The sequence below is a fragment of the Alligator sinensis genome, unplaced genomic scaffold, assembly GCF_000455745.1.
Source record: "Alligator sinensis unplaced genomic scaffold, ASM45574v1 scaffold550_1, whole genome shotgun sequence".
Taxonomy (NCBI): Eukaryota; Metazoa; Chordata; order Crocodylia; family Alligatoridae; genus Alligator; species Alligator sinensis.
Genome location: NW_005841980.1, coordinates 2,954,548 through 2,971,042, shown reverse-complemented (window position 1 = coordinate 2,971,042; position 16,495 = coordinate 2,954,548). Strand labels below are relative to the sequence as shown.

General features: G+C 50.9%; 1 protein-coding gene across 4 annotated transcripts in view; it reads right to left on the bottom strand.

Annotated features, from left to right (window-relative positions):
- Nucleotides 1–652: 652 nt before the first annotated feature.
- Nucleotides 653–16,495, bottom strand: part of CSF1R (colony stimulating factor 1 receptor) — a 28,613-nt gene continuing 12,770 nt past the window's right edge. For 2 of the 4 annotated variants that reach the window (XM_014518758.2, XM_025200995.1), the window contains exons 7-21: nucleotides 15,835–15,950; nucleotides 15,370–15,484; nucleotides 14,408–14,595; nucleotides 12,784–12,896; nucleotides 9,176–9,302; nucleotides 8,532–8,636; nucleotides 8,076–8,186; nucleotides 6,857–7,019; nucleotides 6,092–6,192; nucleotides 5,822–5,934; nucleotides 4,863–4,985; nucleotides 4,613–4,724; nucleotides 4,182–4,281; nucleotides 3,473–3,578; nucleotides 653–2,963 (exon numbers count right to left, since the gene is read on the bottom strand). In XM_014518758.2, the coding sequence (XP_014374244.1) occupies nucleotides 2,838–2,963; nucleotides 3,473–3,578; nucleotides 4,182–4,281; nucleotides 4,613–4,724; nucleotides 4,863–4,985; nucleotides 5,822–5,934; nucleotides 6,092–6,192; nucleotides 6,857–7,019; nucleotides 8,076–8,186; nucleotides 8,532–8,636; nucleotides 9,176–9,302; nucleotides 12,784–12,896; nucleotides 14,408–14,595; nucleotides 15,370–15,484; nucleotides 15,835–15,950 (1,819 nt within the window). In that variant the 3' untranslated portion in view covers nucleotides 653–2,837. The remainder of the gene's footprint in view (nucleotides 2,964–3,472; nucleotides 3,579–4,181; nucleotides 4,282–4,612; nucleotides 4,725–4,862; nucleotides 4,986–5,821; nucleotides 5,935–6,091; nucleotides 6,193–6,856; nucleotides 7,020–8,075; nucleotides 8,187–8,531; nucleotides 8,637–9,175; nucleotides 9,303–12,783; nucleotides 12,897–14,407; nucleotides 14,596–15,369; nucleotides 15,485–15,834; nucleotides 15,951–16,495) is intronic. The other 2 variants (XM_025200997.1, XM_025200996.1) reach the window with 2 other exon arrangements.

Here is a 16,495-nt window from a genome sequence, read left to right as displayed (position 1 = left end):
CTTTCAGCAGAGGTAGACAAGGGCAAAAGCAACAAGAGTGATGTCATGTGAGAAGAAAGTGCTTGACGGCTGTGTAGCCAAGACATGGCGTGGGCTGAGGAACTGATCTCATGCCTGCAACTGAGCTGTTAATGAGCAGACTTTGGAGGGAGGGGATAGAAATGGTGGCAGAGGCCATGTTTCACCCCACTAAGGGAGTCCCTAATCGTGCTTTTATTTCTAGCTGTGTAGCTTGTATGCTGCAGAAGAGATCCTGAAGAAGAGGGAGGTAATAACATTGCGTTTCATAAACTGAATTTATGGCCACCAGAGTGGTGGTAGCCTGCTCCTTCCAATAGTGTACTGCTGTTGTGATGCAGCCATTCTACACAACATGATGCACGGGCACATACCGGTCTCCTGTCTTCCCAAATGTCTTAACCCTTTAGTCAAAATATACTGTGGTGGTTTTCCCTCCTCCTTTTGCCATTGCTTCACCTCCCCTGCTTAGGCTGCTTGAATCAGTTTGCCACTGTTCAACTGCTTAAGGAATAGCAGCGAAAGGTTGAGTTACCCAGATAATTCTGAGAGCACCTGGTAACGCCTTGTATGACTGCCTTGGTTTCACCCTTTTCCTGAAGTGAGCACTGGAGAAGGAAAACCTTTTATGAAAAAAATAGAAATGGAGCATTGCTTTGTTCATCACATTAGTTTATTATAAGGCTGACAAATGGAAAAGCGTTAGATTTTATTGAACTAGAAGGAAATCATTCCATATTAACAGCATGTGTACAGTTTAATTGGAAATTGCCCTGAAATTATTGGCAGTAGTTCAGCAAAGGCTGAGTTAGTTCATGGATTAGTTCCTAGTAGCTATCATTTAAGCCTATCTCAGTGCATCTATAACTAGTACTAATACTCTGCTATACAGTTGATTAAGGCTAATGTTCCTAATAGCCTCTTTCCATTACTGTTTGTAAAGACTACAGACCTGGCTGCTGTGTATCGTTAGCAGGGATCTTGGTTTTCCGTGATTAAAAAAAATCACAAATTCTCTGATAAAACCCTCAAAATCCGTGATTAAAATTAAATGCCCCCCCACAGCCCCTGCCCCCAGCCCTGCCAGAGGGGACCCCAGCGCGGCAGCGCACAGGGGGACATGCACGAAAGCTGCTTGCTGCTGCGAGCTCCGTGCTGCCCTGGCCACGTTTCCCCTGCAGGTGGGGACTAGGAACGGAACCCTATGCTGCCCCCGTGCACACAGTGGAAGTGTGGCCAGGGCAGCTTTCCTGCACGGCCTCACTGTGCCCTGCTGTGCCAGTCGTGCACACTGTAATTTGGAGGGCAGCAGGGCGGGGAGTGCAGCGTTTGCAGCTGACCGGGCACTCTAGAGGGGGGAGGACTGCCCAGCCAGCTGCAAACCCACCCCCCGCCCCTGGCCAGAGAGCGCCCAAGCTGGGAGTGGGGAGGCTGCAAACCCCTCCTGGCTGGAGTGCCCGGCCGGCTGCAAACCTCCTTGCTCCCTCAGCCCCCAGCCAGCTTCCCCCAAGCCCCACTTACCTCCAAGAAGAATAAGCCTGAAGCAGCCTCTAGTAAGTGTGAGCGTTGGGCTCCACCCTTCCCCCTCTGCCTTCCACTCAGGGCAGGGTTGCGGGGTTTCCTTGCCCCTTTTGCAAGCAGCTCTTGCAGGCTGGAACTCAGCCAGCCTGCAGAACTCTTTGCAAAAGGGAGAAATCCATGGGTTTCTCTGCTAAAAGAGAAAATCCGCGTTTTCTCCGATTAAAAATGGGAAATCCATGGTTTTCTCTGTTTTTTCCATGGGGAAACGGAAAACCCGGATCCCTGATCATTAGTAACCCTGAGTAAAAAGAATGGAAGATCAAAAATATATTCTGAGGGCATTAGGCCCTAGCTTATGAAATCTTAACTACCTTACCAAAAATGTCAATACCTACATTTAAAAAAAAAAAACCCTATGGTTCTGCTATAGGCAGTGAGTTGCTGCATTTCTTGTTCAGCGGTTCAAATGCAGTGCAAACTGCAGAATGCTGATCAGTTCCAGGTCAAAATAAAGCTGTTGTTCCTTCCTGGGTTGGGATTTGTATTCCACGCCCACTTTTAAAGAGTTAATGATTCAAGGAGGCTCTTAGCTCAAGAAAGTGCTCTGTTCCTTGTCTTCTCACCCTGCTTTAGCCTAACAATGGCTGAAGAATGCCTCTCTGCTCTCAACTGGGTTTGAGGGGAGAGGGGCGTCTTCCAGTTAGCCAGTTAATGCTGAAAAAGCTTCTCTCTCACGGTTACTGTAATACCTGTGTAGGAGAAGGGCAGGTCTAGTGAAGAAAAAAGGTAGGCTGTTTCCATCTCTAAAAGTTAGGGCTGTCCCAGAAAGCAGGTTGTGTTGAGACGGGCATGAAATTAAACTGCAATCCTCAAACCACTTGCATACAAAAATGCACAGAATTCTTTGTACACGCACAGCCGTACAGAGCATACACATCCCCACGTGCCAGCTTACAGATCTGACTCTGGAGAGACTGCTTGCTTTGTTTTTTGGCTTGTAGGAACTGGATAGCATGGATTTGCAGTGGCTGGTCAGGAAGACTTAACCAGTGTGCCCATATGTTACCGGCATTGGTCAGTCAGTGAGGATGACAAACATGATCCCTATATGGATCACGGCTGAGTCTCAGCTTTTTGCTCCTACCGTGATGGCTCTTCAAGGGGGGAATGCTGTAAATCTCTCATATTTCAGAAAGCACCGCAATAAGAAGACTTGGCACGAGGAGCCTGCCTTCCAAGCAAAGTCCTCTGCAAAGGTGAGTGGAGAATAGGGACATATCCCTGGTGACCATACAGCCTTAACAGAACTGGTAATTGTTGCTGTTCAGAAGGGGCTGACTGCTCTCTCCTTGATCGCAGGACTCCTCGCAGCAGCTGGAGGGTTCGCACCCACTGTCTTCCTCTGCGGGGAGGTTTATGTAGTCCTGAAAGCAAAGAGAGGCCAAGAGCTTTAGTGCACCCCTCCCTAGTTCTCCATCAGTTGTCATTGTGGAAATGTTACTGCTCATTTCATATTTGCTTAGATTAATTTTGGAATTTTCCAGCCTTGTCTTGACTGAAGAGGGGCAGAATACCTCCTTCAGCAGGAGTGGGGAGCATGGAGGAGCTGCCCTGAGGGTTGAGGCCTTAAAGGTCCAGTCCGCACGTAAGCCATTGAGACTGTATTTACCAGAGACGCTGCATCCTGCAGTCTGACTGGAAGTCCTGCTCTGCACAGGAGAGCAGGGCAGCCCTGGCACTGGGAAGCTCGTGTCTCCCCACCTATGCATGGGCTTAACTTGCTGTGCAAATCTTTAGCATTTGATTTGCAAGAAGCTCCTGACCAGGTAAAAGAAGGGAGCTGCTGCCAACTGGCAGTGGCTTGTAAATGCTGGGGTACATCTGAGCCTCTCTTCCTTCCTTTGTCCACACATCACTGTGTGAAGCTTCTCACCTGCTCCTTGTTGACTTCCAGTTGCTTCTGAATGAGATGGCAGATTTGGTCGAAGGTCGGCCGCTGCGTGGCTTGCAGGTTCCAGCACGCTTGCATGATGCTGTACCTGCAGGGTTGAGAAGCAGTGATGAGTCTGTTAATGCTCTGAGCGTTTCATAATCTGTTTGCTCTGGGCCCTTCCAAGATGCCAGGATGGGATTAGCCCACTTTGTCTTTCTGTAGGACCTGGAGGACTAGCAAACCTCTAATATTCCCATGCCTCTAGTAAGAGCAACGCTGATGTCTTTGCATGTGTTCGAAGAGGCTTTGTTAGTACTGGTATGAAAGCTCTTGTCTCTTGTCAGGTGGAAGATACTAAAGGAGAGCAAAAAGCTGCCTCTTTCTAACAGCCTGAAGACCTGACGTAAGGTGCACTTGGGCCATGCATACAGACTTTCCCATATAGCCAACAGGACAGGAGCAAGTTATAGGAATGTTTGTGGCTATCCATGGCTGTTACTATATTTAAAAAAAAGAAAAAATCTCCCTTTATGTATGCCAGAGGGGCAGTGGTGCCATGCCAGTGGCTTCTGAGAGGAAACTTAGTCCTGTTTTGGAAGGATCTTGTATCCAGCAGGAGTAATGGTCAGGGACAATATAGCCCTTACTGCCTGGAGCCTCATCTGCCCCCCCCACCTCTTTTTGCTCCCCATCGCATATACACACTTACATTTCCAAAGGAGCGAAATCTGGCCTGGCCATCTGGTATCCCAGCTTCACCATGTTGTAGAATTTGCTATTCACTGCCATGCCTGGGTACGGGCTTTTACCTGCCAACACAAGAACCAACATGTTGAGCAAAGGCAGTGGTGAGAGATCGAGGTCCCTTCCAGCCCTAAACTTCTGTGAATCCTCATCAGCCAGTCTTGCTGCCTGACTTAAGCAGTGCTGGAGGAGTTTGCCTTGCCCGTTTCTCTTGCTGAGGAAGTTTTGCGGCAACAAGAATTTGTCACGATCCAGTGATTTTTACAGCTAGGACTGATAGTGGGTTGTTTTATGTCCCTGATAAAGGCTGCTGGGCCTTTCCCCAGTCCTTGCATTTATGTAAGCTGCAAGCGATGGAAATGTATTATCAAGAACTTTTAAACAATCCTTTCTCACCCAGCGAGAAGATCTCCCAGAGGAGGATGCCATAAGACCACACGTCACTCTGCACTGTGTAAATGCAGTCAAAGATGCTCTCTGGGGCCATCCACTTCACGGGCAGACGAGCCTGGAGGGGCAAAAGTCTCCAGTCAGGGGGACAGACTGGCTGCAAACACCACTGGTTTTGTCTTGTTCTCTCAATGTCTTTCCCAGTGAACAGTCTGCTCCAGCCCTCCTCACTGCTGTCCCCGTGTCAGGTACTTACGTTGCCTTTCACGACGTAGTTTGAATCGTTCATGATGTCCCTGGCCAGCCCGAAGTCACAGATCTTGGCTACTCGTCCGTTGGACACCAGCACATTCCTTGCTGCCACGTCACGGTGAATGCACTAGAAAATGGATGGCAAGACAGTCTCCATGAGGTACCTTCCCATTACAGCCCTTCTCTAACAAGGGCACAATTTTCCTGTCTGAGAGGAGCACTGAGAAGATGAGCTCTTGTTCACTGAGACCCTTTGGTAGTACTAACTGTCTTGCACTACAAATGCTCTCTCTGTTTATACTTGCCACTTCCTTCCATTTTATTTTGAGTTTTAGGGAGCTACGCTTCTAAGGCACTGCCTACTCTAACCTGGAATCCCTTTTGCTGCTCTTGGGTTCCCTTTTTGAGGGCGTTTCAGGAGTCTGGGATGTTTAGAGACAGCCTCAGCATAGAGCAGTCCATCAGCTTGCTCGTTCTTAACCCACTTCTACAAGCAGATCCAGGCAGCAGTGTCAACTGTCACTTTCTGTTCCTTTTTCCCCAAAGAGAGCTGCGAGTGCAGGAAGGCACACAGCAAGAACTCACGCTCTAATGTAACAGCCGGAGAGAGAGATGTGATAACGGCACAACACGAACATGCAATTAGATACAGATGGCTGCACTATGGGTTGCTGCCACGGAGCAGGAGATGCATGCTCAGAGGAGACTGTGGGCACTGGGGTGGAATGAATCTGACCTGGCTACCGACTGGCACCACATCAGCACCAGAGTTTTATCCTGCTCCCAAAGCAGCAGCTTGCTATGATTGACCGAACTGTTAGGAACCTCACGCAGACTGACTCTCATCTGATGCTGTGTCACTGCAAGCTGGTGTCCCCCCGATGCTCTGTACTGTGAGTTAGATTGGTATTAACTAGTTCACTTGCTAGGAAGCCTCTGGGGTGGCCTCCCCTTGGCACTCACGTTCTTTGAGGCGAGGAAGGCCATGCCCTGGGCCACCTGATTGGAGAATTGCAGCAGATCGTGCAGGTCCAGGGGCCGCGCATCTTCCTTCTCCTCTTCCTGTGGGGTCTTGCCTGGAACAGACAGGAGTGCTTAGAGGCTGGCAGAGGATGGGTCCAGCGGGGTGAGTGAATGCAGAGCCTGCTGGATCCCAGCCTGTGATGCATCAAACAATGTGGACATCACACGGCTAAGGTCAGTGGAAAGCAGAGGCCAGGCTTTGCAACTTACCCCTCGTGGGTGTGGAGTTTGAGGAAGATGACGATGACGACGATGACACGGGTCTCATTTCCACATATGTCTCCAAACTCTGGCTTGCAAACCCGCTGTCACTAAATCAGAAAGAGCCAAGGGCGCAAGTCATTAGGACCGAACAGGGCCGTCTCCTGATGGACTTTTGCCATTCTCTAAGCCCAGGCTGCTGAGCAGAGAAGGCGCTTCCAAGTAGCTACCAGAGTTGGCTTGTATTAAAGGTGGGACTGCAGAGCTAGCGTGAGCAAGGTTAGACTGAGAACTGCACCCTAGCTACCCCTGGCTAATTGCACCCCATGTTGGGAGCATTCAGGAGGGAGATGCATTGTAACTACCCCTCTCAGAACTGTTTTTTCTCCCCTTCTGTCACCTTCTCTTGATAGCTCTTTGGCTGGCAAGATCTCAAACTGTGGCAGGTCCTTTGCTGTAGGTTGTGGGCAATGGAGCAGCTTTGCACTGAAAAGTATAGAAGGCTCAAAAATCATGCCAGTAAAATGTAGTCCATTTTCAGAAGCTTCTGTAATGGACCAGTCACAATTTTGCTCTTTATCCCACAGTGTCCCTCCAGGGCATTTCTGATTGATCGGAAATATGGCTTCATGGACATAGGGATTTAAAGAAATCCCTACATTTCTACTTACAAGTAACCTGAACTCCCAGGCTACATTGATATAACCTTTCTCCACTTCTTGCTAGCAAGTATTCTTTTTCTTTCTCTTTCTGATCTCTAGTCCTGATTTGTACCTTCGGACATACTTCTTCTCCAGATAAATATTCTTGTAATTGGCAGTGTTGTCCGGAGAGGAATCCGAGCTCAAGTCCTGGATAATTAGGCACTCCGCTTTCTTCCGCAGAAAATTCAGCAGATCTCCGTAGCGGCAGTACTCCGTGATAACCAAGATTGGGCCTAAAAAAAAAAAAATAAGGAAGTGGTGACCATCAAGAAGTGACTTCACTGCATCCTGTCTCTTCTGGAGAAGACTTGCATCCCTGATGTGTGAGAACAAGGATGTCTGGGCATAGACTCGGTGTGAGCAACAATCTTGTATATACTTTTCATTGGAAGACTAGAGATTTTGCTGGACTCTGCAACTTTATGGTTATATACGAGTCTCTGATAACAGCCCACTCTCATCCATTTCAGTTCTGTCCATAGAATAGGATGGCAGCTCTGCTAGGCCAAAATCCCTTAATCAGCTCTAGGAAGGAGAGACGCAGTGGAACGGCTGCAGGAAAGCACCTGAGATATATTCCAAACCTACTCCTTGTAACCAATAAAGTTCTCCTTTGTATCTAGCGTGGGAGACTTATTGGGAGAGGACCTAGATTATACCTTGGGGTCCCCTTGGTTTGACTGACTAAGGGAGATCACTATTTGTGCTTCAGACTGAGGGAAGCACCCCAAGTTCTTGCAGTGTGTCAAGTACCCTCGAGGACTACTAGGCCTGTTTCCCAGGGGCAAAGGGCCAAGATCAGTCCAGACCTTGGGTGGTGGTGGCATTACCCCCAGGCTTGTGGGTGTGCTCCAGGAAGGGGTCAGCCGGATGTGAGGTGCCCCCAGGCAGGCACTTGGAGCCTGGAAGGTGGTTGGGTGCAATGAGGTGGGTGGCTCAACACAGGAGCACCCTTTACTGGCCTGCCGCATGTGGTGGTAGGGGTGGGATCCGACAACCTGCTGTTCTGAAGGCATAATTTGGGGAAGGGAGTAGAGTCACTGAAAACCCTTGAGCAAACAATCTCTAATTCGGCATCAGGTCAATCAGACAGTGTAGCTAGCTAGACTGGCTGATAAGTATGACCACATGATAGTGGCTGACTTGAAAGAGGCGATGTTTTAAAAAGCAAGAAGGGACCATTGTTACTTCCCAGTTTGACATGCTTTTAAAAGGTTTTTAACATGCCGGTGCTCTCTTTGGTCATTGAACTCAGACTTCCTTTGAGGGAGAGGTACATTGCTGCCTACCTCCACAGGTACATGCTCCCAGGAGGTTCACAATGTTCTCATGGTGGCCCAGATGACTCATGATCTTGAGCTCAGACATGAGTGCCTCCTGCTCATCTGTGTCAGCTGTGGCTGGAATGAAAGAGGAAAGGGTGGTGTCGGGGGTGATGGGGGGAGAGAAAGGGAGGTTGAGGAAGGGAGTAGAAAGGGGGCCAGAGGTAAGATGAGAGGAAAGGTAACTTGATGCAAATATGGGAAAGGAGGAGGATTGATGAATGTGTCCCCTTTATCCATAACTTAGGGCAGCTATGGCTGCATGATGACCAGCAGCAGTTCTACCCATGGCGCCAGCCTGCAAAGCAGGTGTTATCTAGCCTATAATCTGCTAGAGGCGCAAAAACTGTGTCCTCAATCCCAGCCCCCTGGGGCCACGTTGTTTCTTAGCCAGGCTCCCTCTGCAATCTATTCTTGACTTACCCTTCAGCATCTTCACGGCCACTTTGAGGACAGAGTCTTCCTTCCCCAGCCCGAAAGCAGTGGCTTCGACCACTTTTCCAAAAGCCCCCGCTCCAAGGGTCTTTCCTGGAAAGGAACATCTGCTTAGAAGACCCCAAGTTTTGCAATGGCAACTGTCCAAAGCACTGGTTCGGGTGGACTCTCCAGCAGATGTGCCAATGGCAGAACCATGGCAAACATAAACCGCACGAGCAATGGGAAATTCAGGTGTGTTCTGCCCTTGTCTATGGGGGATTTCAGTGCAAGAAAAGAAGTTGGTTTTTTTTAAGGGAGTGACAGTCCAGCTCTACAGGTCAGAAAGCAGCCTGGACAGCAGTGGTATTCTGGATCTCGCACAATGTTAAGACAATGGGCAGTATCTTATCATCCCAGCTCTGCGTGACAGAGGGCACGGAGAAGGGTTGTCTTATGTTGTTTGTAGATCTACGTGCAGGAGGAAAAGGGGGCCTGCATGTAGGTGGTGTTTTACTGCTCTAACCATTGTGTTTCTTTTCGATGCAAGGAGTGGGGGGTGCCAGCAGCAGCATTTCAGCTCTGCGCATGAACCAGTTTGGACCTGCATATTGTCACCAACTCGAGGCAAAGAAGCCACGAGGGTTTCTCACCAAACTGTAGGTTGTTTCTGGGGAACTCCCACTTCTGATTGTATGGCAGCTGGGTGGGGTCAATAAAGATGTAGTTATTCCCTTCGCAGGCTTCAATGATCTTCCACCGCACCTGGTATTTGGGTTTCTGTGAGGAAGAAAAATCTGATTACTCAGGTGCTTTCTTCTGCACAAGGTTCCCAATCCAAGGCTGCCCTTGCACAGGGGCTCTGTTGCAACCACACCCCCTTCCCCGTATGACAGAGTGGTCTTGCTATGTTATGCCATAGCTTTGGAGAAGGGACCTGGTTTTAGACCATCAAATGCTACTTGCTTCTGAATATGGGCTGCAAAGGGGTGGGAGAGGCTGAGAAGCAGGTTCGAAGCATTCTGACTAGTCATGAAGTCCAGTCCTTCCTCCCTTGCTTGGACATGAAAAGCTCCAGCCACCACTACCTACACATGGATGCTTCTGCTCAGCCCAGGGCCACGCAAGCATGCAGGCCAGCCCTCCTGTTTTCTCTCTAAAGAGCAGCCACTGGAGTCTGTAGTCTCAGAAATTCCTTCTCTTCATCCCCTGAAGCTTGTTGGGGCTATAGAGCTTGGATAGCTGTTACACCCTACACCTCCATAGGGGATTTCAGCTGGGCAGCAGACATATATAATAGCCACTTAACACTTGCTGTCTACCCTCCCTGCCCCTGGCAGCTGTCTGCGTGCTTCGTGCACCCTTTTGCTGAGCACAGCATAACCAGTACATTGCCTTGGATTTGGTTCCTGTTAGAGCAAAGAAGGAGAATTTAGGATTTCTCCCCTGCTCCCCAAATGTGCACCTGGCAGAGCCAGGGGGCCTAAAGCCTATGGGCAGCAGAAGCTGTCAGCTTCTTAAGCTTGTTGTAAAGGTCACGTCAGAAGGATTTGGAAAATCAAAGAGAGGTGAGGAAAACAGGGAGAGAGGAAGTGAAACCATCGGTCATCAGGATGCTGCGTGCTGTGGGGGAAGGGGAACGCAAGCCAGCTCTTCTGCCTGGGTCTTGTCTACCCTTTCAGGAAGGAAGAGGCAGATCTGAGCAGGCAATGATTCACTTCATTCCCAAAGCTCTGGCTGTGGAAACGCTTCCTACAGCTGGTGCTCTGGAGGAGCTACAGACATGCATGAATCACCCGTGTGCATGGTCTGCAGGCGTGAAAGGCTGGGGATGTCTCATGATGATGCTGCAAGCCAGCTTTGGAGCTGGGAGCAAAGCCTTAAAGTTTCATAGTAGTTTCATAGTAGCTAGGGTCAGAAGGGACCTGAACAAATCATCTAGCCTGACCTCCTGCCACAGGCAGGAATGAATGCTGGGTTCACAAGACCCCAGACAGGTGATCATCCAACCTCCTCTTGAATTTGCCCAAGGTAGGGGCGAGGACCACTTCCCTGGGAACTTGGTTCCAGATTTTGGCCACCCTAACTATAAAATATTGCCTTCTGATCTCCAACCTAAACCTATTCTCCATCAGCTTATGACCATTGTTCCTTGTCACCCCAGGTGGTGCTGGGGAGAAAAGGGCTCTCCCTATTTGCTGTTGATCTCCCCTGATGAGCTTGTAGGCAGCCACCAAGTCCCCCCTCAGCCTCCTCTTGCTGAGGCTGAACAGGTCCAGGTCCCTCAGTCTCTCCTCGTAGGGCCTGTCCTGCTGCCCTCGCACCCAGCGGGTGGCCTCCTCTGACCCTCTCCAGGCTGGACACATCCCTCCTGGAGTGCGGTGCCCAGTACTGGATGCCGTACTCCAACTGCGGCCTGACCAAAGTCGCACAGAGGGGGAGGATCACCTCTCTGTACCGGCTTGAGATGCACATTTGGATGCACAACAAGGTATGGCTGGCCTTGCTGGCGGCGGTCTGGCATTGGTGGCTCATGTTCATCTTGGAGTCAATAATGACTCCGAGATCCCTTTCCACCTCTGTGCTTTCAAGAAGGGAACTCCCCAGCCTGTATGTATGCTGCAGACCCCTTCTCCCCAGGTGCAGCACCCTGCATTTGTCTACGTTGAACCCCATCCTATTCTCAACTGCCCACTTTTGTAGTCTGTCTAAATCTAGTTGCAGCCTCTCTCTCCCTTCAAGTGTGTCCACCTCGCCCCACATCTTAGTGTCATCAGCAAACTTGGACAGCGTGCTTTCCACCCCCTCATCCAAGTCGCTGATGAAGATGTTAAACACTGCAGGCCCAAGGACCGAGCCCTGGGGGACCCCACTGCTCACATCTCTCCAGGTTGAGTACAACCTGTCCACCACTACTCTCTCTGTGCGCCCCAAAGAAAATGTGCGTCCAAAACGGTTGGGCCCAGAAAGATGGAGCAGCTCAGGGCCCAGAAACCTGAACACCGGGGTAGGTTCTACCTGCCGCGAAGTCATACCCGGGGGGGAGCGTCACTTAATACCAGCCATGTAGCCAGGGAGAGTGCAGCTGTATTGTTTTCCTCCTGTGAATTGCCTAGAGCAGTGGGGCTGAGAGGCTAAGGTGCTGGGCTCACTCATGTCCCTGTCGGCCCGTCTCCCTCAATAGCTGAAGCCTGTTCCTTACAAAGCAGAGCTGAGGAGCTGGTGCTTCTCGACCCGGGGCTGAGCTCTCTCAGGGTGGAAGATGGCTTTTCTGCCTGAGCTGCTGATCCGTGCTTGGGGAGAGACGCTCCTCTTTGTCCACTCAAACAGACAAGAAGCAGGAGTCTGGGGCTCAGGGCAGCACTCTTTGCTTGCAGTGTGGTGGACTGGGGAGTGGAGTCCCTTGTCCCCTGTGCAAGGAGCAGCAAGGGCTGGTTTAACCTTAGGGTGCTTTCACAGAGCAAGAGGCAGGACTTGCCACTTTCCCATGTGATGCTGGGGCACAGTTTGACCGGAGGCAGCTGAGCGTTCATGTCCTTTGCAGCCTGTTTTGCCTTACTGGTCATTTTTTTGTTTTTGTTGTGAGAAAAGGGAGGCCAGGCTTGCAGGACGCTGGCTGAAAAGGCAAGGCTTTGTCCCCAGCTAGATCTGCACATTTCTGCTGATCCTTGCAAAAAAGTGCTGATTCAGAAATATGTGGGCGAGCACCTTGGCCGAGCACTTGGAGGAAAAGCCTGCACAGTACTGGGACCATGCGGTACCAGAGAGAAATGGGGTTAGTTATGGCTGTGGGGTCCAGTATTTGCCGACGGAGAAGGTCATGGTGGGCAGAAGGCATGGGCATGAGGTCTCATGGGCTCCACGTCGGCCCATGCGGGATGGGCAGCTCAGCCGTCCACCATATGAGTGTGGAAGCTGCTTTCTGCTGGACTCGTGCCCGCCCTTGTTCTCAGCTGGCATGACCCCTAGCATTAGCCAAGTGCAGGGCTTCAGGTTCACAAAGTTAGCGGCATGAAATAAGCTAGCCTCTTCCCCAGCTAAGGGGCACTTCCAGATCTCCCTTGCCAAGCCAGCAGAGCTTCCCAGACCCAAGAGCTGCGGTCGTGGGACCAGCTTTGCTCCCCCCAAAGGTGTTCAGCGAGGTACAGGCTTGCCGCACCGCCACGGGGCCCGTGTTGGCCACACTGCACAATGGTAGCAGACCCCTGCACGCAGGCCTCTGCCTGCTGCACAGCCCTCTCCCTCGGGGACTCAGTCTGACCTGCTTGTATTTGTACAGGAGGAAGAGGAGGAGCAGGAGCAGCAGGATGGATATTCCCACGCAGCTGTACAAGGTGGGGTTGAAGAGCTTGTTGGGGGCCATCCACACTTCCCCTGGAGGAACATGAGGGAAAGGGGGAAACTCAGACATGCCAATGCTTGTTTCACTGTCATCACTCCTATAGTGCCCTACCCGGCCCCCCGCCTCCAGTCACACAGCTGTAGCCCCAGAGCTGACTGCTGCCCTGGGAGTCAGGGGAAGGAGGTAGGTAGAAAATCAGACCTGCCAAAGACTCAGCCTGGTTGTCAAGTGGAGGGACCTGTGTTCAGTTTTGCATTCGCTGGTTTTAGTGAGAATGTGCCTGAGGATTGAGGAATCGGATCTCGTGGTAGAGGTGATTTTTTTTTAAAAATTTTTTTGCTTAGATGAACTAGACTTTTACAAAAATATTTCTTTAATTGCAAGCTTGCAATTCTGATTTTTGCAAAAAAAAATTGCAGTTAAAGAAGCTTGCAATTAAAGAATTAAAAAAAAAAATTTTTTTTTTGCAAAAATCTAGTTGGTCTAATAAAAGAGATCACCTCTACCACAAGTTCTGATTCCTTTTGCCTCTAGACTAGTATGGCTACAACCTGAAGACCTGAGGCTTGAGACCTTTTGAGTAAAGGGCTCCAGGATGTGACTGGAGATGCTAATAATGGAGGAAGGCTATTTATTGGGGGAAGACTCTTTATTGACCCTACCTTCCTGGTTCAATCAGCTGTTAGACAAAAGCACCAAAAAGCCCTGCTAAAGCCCATGATCTATACAGACACTGGGCAAGCCAGGTCCAATTCACATGCTTCCTCTTCTGGGCATGTGTTGGGCTCAGTGTGAGTGCGTGCCAAGCTGGAGGTAAAGTGCTATTTTTTCCCACCCCCCTCCACATCTGTAAGCATATGGCTTTGTTGGTGAGTGGCAGGGGCAGCGATGAATAATGTCACTGCCCACATGGTCCTTCGAGGTGGCTGGGTGAAGCGGACCCTGCCCTCGCTAAGGCACGGCTCCCGCAGAATTGTCCTCAGTTCCTGGCATAGGCAGGGATGGAGCGGGTGGAGAAATGAGGCATAGCCTTGCAATGGGCACTGGCAGGATTGGGGTGGGAAAGGGGCCGCAGGTTTGAAGTGCAGGGCGCCAGCAAGGCTTGGAGAGGTGGGCTCTGGCTTGGGAGTGAGGGGCACTGGCAGGGCTGGGAGGGCTGTCTTGGGAGTGAGGGCACGAGCATATCGGGGCTGCTCAGTGCCACAAGGCAGCGGAGGGGACAGCCACAGCTGGACCCGTGTCCCGGTGAGCAAAGGGGGCAGGGGGAGCTCTTTGTTTTCCACGATAAAAAAACTAAAATCAAACGCCAACATTTATAGGTATTTAGAATTTATTTTATTACAGTGATAGAAGCACTGATAGGCTTCCAAATTGCAAATCTATCCATAAAACACAGCATTCAATTGATACCTATATATATAGTGGCGTTTCATTTTAATTGCGGAAAAGTGTGGATTTGGGGGTTTTTAATCAAAGAATTTACAAACTTTTATCAGTGAATTTGTGATTTTTAAACAGAGAAAACCAGAATCCCTCATCTCACTTGTAATGTAAGGGTGGAAGGTCTCAGAGGTGTTCCCCTCTTCGTTGACGGCCACGCAGCAAAAGGTGAGGTTGGCGCTCATCTTGGGGACTGTGAGGATGCTCTCAACTTGCACAGTTTTGAAAAGCATCTTTTCCAGGACCTGTGGTCTGGTGTCATTCAGAATCAAGGTGCAGTTTGGATTGTATCTGTAGGAAAAGAGGAGACAAGCATATCTCTGAAGCAGCCCGACTAGGCCACGGAGATCGCTGCTGCGTCATTCCTGCAGGCAAGGTGAGTGCTAATGGTGAAAGCAGACCCCAGGGACTGGAGTCCTGCAGCAGCAGGGGGTCGGACTCGATGATCTGCTAAGGTCCCTTCCGACCCAAACATCTATGAAACTTGTTGCGCTTCCATCTCCAGGGGACGTTCACTTCCTTCCTCAACAAAGATTCTTCCATTTCCTTTAATAGACTGAACTGACCCTAAACCTAAAACGTAGCTGTTCAGATGAAGCTGTGCTCAGCAAGGCCCTGTTGATGTAAAGCCCCTTTCCCCATTGTGCAAACCAAACCCAACTCCCAGTTGCTCCATGAGCTTGGTTCTGCTGACGTCTCTCCCCAGCAACTCAGCTACTGGGATACGTCTGCTCCCTCCTGAGCAGGGGCCGTTTTGGAACGGTGCTGTGCTCACTGGGTCTCATCCAGCACAGCTTTGTACAATGTACATGCACTAGACTTTGCTGTCCAGAGCAGGTCTAAATCACCTTCTGGTGCTGGAGAGGCACCTTGCTCACTGGTGCCTACTGGAAACGACGGAGGAGCTGCTGTAGTCGGCAGCAGGAGACTCTGCATTGCTGTCATGCTGGGCAGAGCTCTGGGGTGCTGGCGGGCACCTTCATAGAGCCTGTTGTGCCATTGGCAATGACAAGCTCTGGCACCAGGGCTTTGCAGTGTGGGACCCCTCTCCCCACCCTCGCTCACCTCTCGGCGTGCTTGTAGCACTGATACCACTCGACATGAGGAGCAGGGTAGCCATCGGCCAGGCAGCGAAGGGTCTTGGAGTTGTTGGCTGGCACAATGTTCATCCGAGGCGGGGCTGGATGGGGACACAAAGGGATGTCTGGTTTTGTCCTCACCTGTACAAAGCTCTAGTCCTACTGGCTTTGAGGGAAGGGGGCTGCTGGCTCCACACTGCCCCTCGGGGTCCTTGGGATCCAGCTTCCCCCCCGGTACATCTTGGCTACCTCCCTGGAGCAGGAGTTCCAGCTCCACGGCCCTTTTTGCTCTTGGGGCAATTGCTGGCACCCCCAGGAGAATGGCCATGTGGACACTCCCTGCTGCTCAGGCTTGTCCCTTGCTGGCTGGAGGAACTGGGCCTCCTCTCATCCTCCAGCTCTCCCCAGTTCCTGTGCATCACTGCGCAGACCCCGTGCAATGGGCACTCACACTTCAGGAACAGGCTGAAGGTCACGGATGCGGTGTCCTCTCTGTTTGCAGCATAGAAGCTGTAGAAGCCACTTTCCACCCTCTGTAGGCGGCTCAGGACGAGCGTGTTGTTGTACCTGCCCCAGGAGAGAGCAGACATCACGGTGGAATTACAGGTATGGAAACAACCAGGTGTGTGGGGTGCTCTACAGTGCAATGCACTTGCTAAATGGCTCAGTTGCTGCCTGTGAATCCCCAGCAGCCACGGGGATCCAGGTGCATAGTCCATCTCCAACCCTGTGAGCAGAGAGCAATGGCCTCCAATGCCAACCAAGGAGAATTGGGCACCGAGCTTTTGCCAAACTCCTCCTCAGAGGGGACACAGCGAGGTGGTGTGGGGCAGGAGGGCGGTGCTGCTTTCTGTTCTGTTTGGAAAGAGCTATGGGATCTTGGCATTGCAGCCGGCCTCATCTGGAGAGAGACCAAGGAGATCTACTCCAGTCCCTCCTCCTACTCCCGTCAGAGAAAACGCTGTGATGGAAGAGCGCAGACTCCAGGGAGCTGACACACAGTGACCTCTTCAGAGAGACCGCTCAGAAGCTGGGGAGAGTTTAAGACCAAAGTCCTCAACTGGAAAGGCCCGGGACTGGCCCGACAGAGACCGAGAAGTATTATTTCCCTA